Here is a 6000-nt window from a genome sequence, read left to right as displayed (position 1 = left end):
TTATAAAGTTTGAAGATAAGTTAGAATGAGAGTCATAATTTATAGATGTTTAGTGCAGTTATCTCTAATATTTAATACTTTAAAAGCACTCAATTAAAATGAAATAAAATTAGAATATCAATTTAAAACCAAACCCATAGTTAAAGGACTTCTGATAAATTAACCCTAAACTGATAAAAAAAATATCTGCACACATTAGGGGTCCTATCATTGCAGAGAAAATATTTCCCACCCAAATTAAATCTTACTTTATAAAACCGAATCGAACCGAAACGATTTTACGAGGACCATATTTCCACTCATAGAAAACCAATCCCTTTTTCTTCGTCGATGAAAGCAAATACCGAATTTTAGAATCCCAGAAATCAAAACATGAATAACAAAAACCTAAATTTAATTTCATTAAAAATACTTAGTAATTAACATTGTTTTAAACCCATAAAAAAAGGCTAAAGGGTGAGCTTAAGATCTAAACCATCGTTTTCCTCATCATGTTGTTGCTGTTTTTCCTTATCGTCATCGTCGCCGTTGTATGGTGTTGGGTAAATAATAGGCGGTTTTCGAAACTCGATTTCTTCATTAAAATCAGCCCATTCAAAACTCGGAACCCAACTCGGCTGCTCATTGTTGTTTAACCTCCTTACCTTGTTTTCCCCCTTCATCGTCTTCGTCTTCGTCTCCATTTGTTTCAGCTCATTTCTTCTTCTATCACGTGCCTCTTGAAAATTCCTTATTAAGGAAAAGAACTCCTCCATCTTCTCATCTTCTTGTTCTTCGTCTTCGCCATTAACGTAAGCTTTACTTTTCTCTCTTTCCATACAAGAAAACAGGGTATGAAATTGAAACAGAGCTGCTTCTTCTTCTTTTCAGAAAAATAAAATAAGGTATTCGTTATCCTTGCAGTGGTTGCTCATTGCTGATTTCTTCAAGTTGAGCGTTAATTTATACCACAAATTGATTTGGAGAAAAGACTGAATTACCCTTCCTGCCGGCCAAGATTTATGCAGTGTAGGGAGCTAAGGGGTTCCGGTTTAGCGGGCGCACACCGTGACGCGTGGGATGATGGATTCCGTCACTTTAATGACGTAAGCATGGATATTGGTAGCTTGTCGACGTAAAGGGATTCGAAATAATTTTACGTAACGTAGGTGACGTAATATAAAAAATCCGGTGACGTTATGGGGTTTTACGGATTTGCGTTTCTTTCATGTTGCTGTCCATGTTGAAGGTTCGAGTTTATCTGTCGTCAATTTTATAGTTTATATTATTTTAAATTTTAAATTCAATGTTCAAATGTTAGAATAAAAATATTATATCTAATAAATAAATAAAATTAAGTTTTTAAAAATATATAATAAGTTGTCAATTAATGTAATAAATATTGTATGAATAGATATATCAATTTATTTTAATATTAATATATGCCTATAACAATATGCTTAGTTGTATTATTTTAAATTTATTGATTTTTTTCTTAATTCATTGTTGATTATGTTATGTAAGATTTGCATTGAAAAACGTGAGTTTACTTTTTAACCAATTCAACCGATTTTAACATTAAGATGGAGAGGAATTAATTCAGATTTAACAAGTTCTAGGTCACCAACATAATTTTCTAGTTTTTGACTTGATTTGATCAAATAACTATAGTCTCTTCATTTTTGTTTTTTAACCACAATCATTGATTTAAAAAAGATCTCACAATAATAAGGTCTCATCTTAGACGTTACTGAAGTATATACATATAAATATTTTTATATAAAATATTAATTTTGAAAGTTATTGATTATGTTGAACAACTTAATTAAATGATTATATTTTATTTTTAAATGTAATTATAAAAAAATAGTTAAGATAAAAAAAAAGTAAAAACTAATTTAAAATATTAAAATCTTGTACCAATTAGTATGCACCTATACAAACCAAAACGGGCCAAAGAGCACCAGTATGGTCGATACCAATTGAAATTTGCAGCAGAACAGAAACTAGAATTCGTTATTCTAGTTTTCGACAGGAACAGAACATTTTGACCAGTATGGGCGATACTAAAATGAAGTTGACTTCCTTGTTGCCTACTACCAACAACATAAGGGGGATAGTGGTTAAGCTCTTTGTTTGACACTTCAATGAACAATGTACAACCCGAGTTTTTTTTTTCAATTTTATAATATTTTTATTTTATATATTATATAATTTATAGGGTAAATTACTACACCCAAGGTTACTAAACTATTCAAAAGTGATCATTGAAGTCATTGTGGCCTTCTTTGTTCGCATGTCAGCACCAATTGAAAGTTCTCATTCCCCTTCTCTTCTACAATTCAAAATTTTTTCATGAAACAATTTTGAATGTTATGAATCTGTGAACCAAAATTCAAACAGCTTTATTCTTCAATTTCTAAAACTGATTATTAGATCAACTTGAATATAATGTATGTTCTTCTACTCGTCATCTACCGTACCGATCGTGGAATAGTTGCTTAGAGCTCGCTAGCCAATCTTTTAAAAAAATAATAGCCCACTTAAATAAAAACTTTCGAAAAATTCAGTGACTTAAATGAAAACTTTCGAATTGTTCAGTGACCATTATGTAATTTTTTAAAGTTGAATAACTAAAATGTAAATTTACTAATAATTTTATGACATTAAATATAATTTATCCTAATTTATATCATATAAAAATTAAATATATAAATAAGGTAAATATTAAAAAAAATTATCTTGTTTAAAATTTTAATATAATATGGTATAAAGAACATATATAAACATGGTGGTCAATGATTTTATCAAGTGGGCATTAAATTTACATATCAGATTTCCATAAGTTAGACTGTGAATTAGTCAACGGGTAATCTTAATTTGTCTTCTATTGATACCTTTAAAAATACAAATAATTTAACATATTTTAATGTTCTTATTGTGATATTTACTTATATAATTTATATAATATATAAAAAAACAATACAGCCCTTTCATAAATTTTTTATCATCAATATTTTAATAATTTAATTGTTAAATTTCATGTTCCATTTATATAAATCGTGTATGTTAAATTTGAAGTAAAAAAAAGTAACTTTTTGTTTTACGTAAAAACATTCGATTGTTAAGTATATATTAACATATCGTATCTGAATATTTTTAAGTTGACACAGTGTTTAGAACTATCTATAACTCATCGCAACCCTTAAATAGGAAGATAAACGCGTTTCAGCACGCTCTAACCTACGTCCTTATACACTGGCAACAATATCAATGTCAATGCCAACCAAACTAATACTCAATCGGAAATTTTATAAATTTCAACTTTTTCTTTCTTTCTTTTAAAAAACTAAATGATCTTTGTTTCTGTCTTCATCAGAAGCTCGTCAAAATTTTATAAGAAATAAATCAACAATTTCAGTACCAACCAATCTTTTTTATAAATTTATTTTGAGATAATTGTACTGGACATCCTCAAATTATGTCTCGTATTTTAATTTAGTTCTCAAACTTCAAAATATTTTAATTATATCTCTAAACTATCGATATTATATCAATCATGTACTTTTATTATTGCAATCGTTAATTTAACCATTAAATTACACGTAAAATGTGATATACTTACAATGAGATTTCGAAGGAAAGTAAAATGTTGCGGTATACCTTCTAAAATTAAAAACAAAAAATAAGGTAAAACTGAAAAGAAAAATAAAGTGAACGATAGTTTCTTTAAAATATTCGAAAACCTCAAAACCAATATTTTTACAATATTAATTTTTTTTAATTTTCATTTTAAATCATGTCTCATAAGATCTAATATCTCATTTAATGATTAAATTAACAATTTTAATAACAGAAGGACCTTATTGATAGCATCAATAATTTGATGATGTAATTAGAATATTTTAAAATTTGAAGACCAATGTAGCGACGTAAAAATTTTAGCTTAGCTTGGTCGCTAATTGTGGCGATTTATTGAAAAAAAGTTTGAAATTTGACGTTTGATTTTTGAAATAAACAGGGAGTCGCCACCGATCCTTTTTCCTAGGTGTGATCGGACACCTATTAGATCTCTTATTAAAACAAATAAAAGGCTGAGTTTAGGTCTACGTTAAAATCCAGAGAAAATTTAGGGTTCGGGAGTCGGTTACTCGCGAGGAATGTATTAGCACCCTTGCGACGCCCAAAATTGGCATCTTATAAACAAGTGTTGTCTTAATTTTCAAAATTGCAAGTTCAAAGTAACATTGAATCGTGACCGAGTAAAACACGAGAAATTTCAAGTTTTGTTTTCTTTTGAGAAGGATATACCGTTTTAACACAAGTCGATTAATATTCACCCAATATAGCGATGAAATCGATGGCTTAACGTTAAATCGTTACGTTGCCTTGATTATTGAAATTAATTAGAAAACAAGAATATGGCTTTCGAAGTAATGCAAAGCAAATTAATAAATAAATAAAAATAAAAGACAAATCTAGAGGTACATTGAAGCGAATATAAATGTGACAATAATATTATAAACAATAAAAATATATATGATACTAGAATTAAATATGAAATGGAAATAATGAATATAGATACATGATATTAAGAGTATGTATGTAAACTATATATAATGTTTGATAGTGAGAATATAACTAATAATGTTAAAATATATACATAATATATACATGTATACATATGAAAAATGTGTGCACATGACGTATATGAAAAATATATACATAGTAATATAAAATAATAAGTGATGATAGTGAAATTAATGGGTATAATAATTATAATGATATATGAAAATAATACTACATATAAAATATGCATACAAGTATAATAAAATATATGTCTTGATATTAATAACAAACATAGTAGGAGTAAAATAAATGTAATAATGATATATACACAATATGGTATTAAGAATATATATATATACAATATAGTATTTAAAAATATATACATAAGATGGTATAAAAATATATACATGGAAATGTATAAGAAATATATATAATTAGTAATATTAAAAATATATACATAACATATATAAAACATATACAATATATACATACCTTAGAAATGATAATAATAATAATAAACTACTTTGTACACTACACAAATATACACACACACATACATATATATATAATAGTATTAGAAATATACAATATAATATTAGAAATATACATATAATAGTATAAAAAATATATAACTAATAATATTAAAATATATATAATAATATATAAAAAATATAATATTGAAAACATATATACATAACATACATAAAGAATATATATAATATAATATTTAAACATGTACATAATATATACATATTAGAAATAAATAACGACTAATAATAATAATAATAATAATATTAGAAATAATAATGAAGTATATAAAAAAGCAAATATAATATAAGAGTAATATTAAAATAAAGTAATTAAAATAGTACTATATATAAATATATATACATACATATATAATATACATACACTAATATTAATAATAATAATAAAACTAGAAATAATAATAATTAGTAATAATAATACGTTAGAAAATAATTAATATGTTAATAAAAATAATAGTAATGAAAATAATACTAACAGTAATAATAAAGATAATAATAGAAATAAAATAATAGTAATAATATTAATAATATGTAAAAAAAATTGAAAATAAACTAAAAAGGACTAAATCGAACTAAGAACAGAATTTTGGGGCAAATTTAAAAAGAAATATAGGGAAAAGGACCAAAATGAACACGTGGGCAACTCTGGGGGCCCAAAAGCGCAATATTCCCTCCTCCTAAAACGCAGCGCATGGCAGAGGACTAGATCACAAAGCGCGACAAATTTCGGGGCCTAATTAGGAAATATTAAAAACTCAATTGCGAAAACATGAAAAGGCGGAAGGGCCAATCGCGCAATTAGACCATCAAACAAAAAACACGCGGATCCTAAGGTAAGACGGGTCGGGTCGGATCGGGTTAGGCCAAAACGACGTCATTTTGGGGTTAAAGGGCAGCCCCCAAA

General features: G+C 26.6%; 1 protein-coding gene across 1 annotated transcript; it reads right to left on the bottom strand.

Annotated features, from left to right (window-relative positions):
• Window positions 1-377: 377 nt before the first annotated feature.
• On the bottom strand, window positions 378-966 carry LOC107922654 (protein NIM1-INTERACTING 1). Its single transcript, XM_016852784.2, has one exon. The coding sequence runs from the start codon at window positions 816-818 to the stop codon at window positions 450-452; it is 369 nt and encodes a 122-aa protein (XP_016708273.1). The 5' UTR covers window positions 819-966; the 3' UTR covers window positions 378-449.
• Between the last annotated feature and the right edge of the window lie 5034 nt (window positions 967-6000).

Source organism: Gossypium hirsutum, chromosome A12 (genome assembly GCF_007990345.1).
Source record: "Gossypium hirsutum isolate 1008001.06 chromosome A12, Gossypium_hirsutum_v2.1, whole genome shotgun sequence".
Taxonomy (NCBI): Eukaryota; Viridiplantae; Streptophyta; class Magnoliopsida; order Malvales; family Malvaceae; genus Gossypium; species Gossypium hirsutum.
The sequence above is the reverse complement of the archived record's forward strand: the minus strand, read 5'-3'. Positions and strand labels throughout refer to the sequence as shown.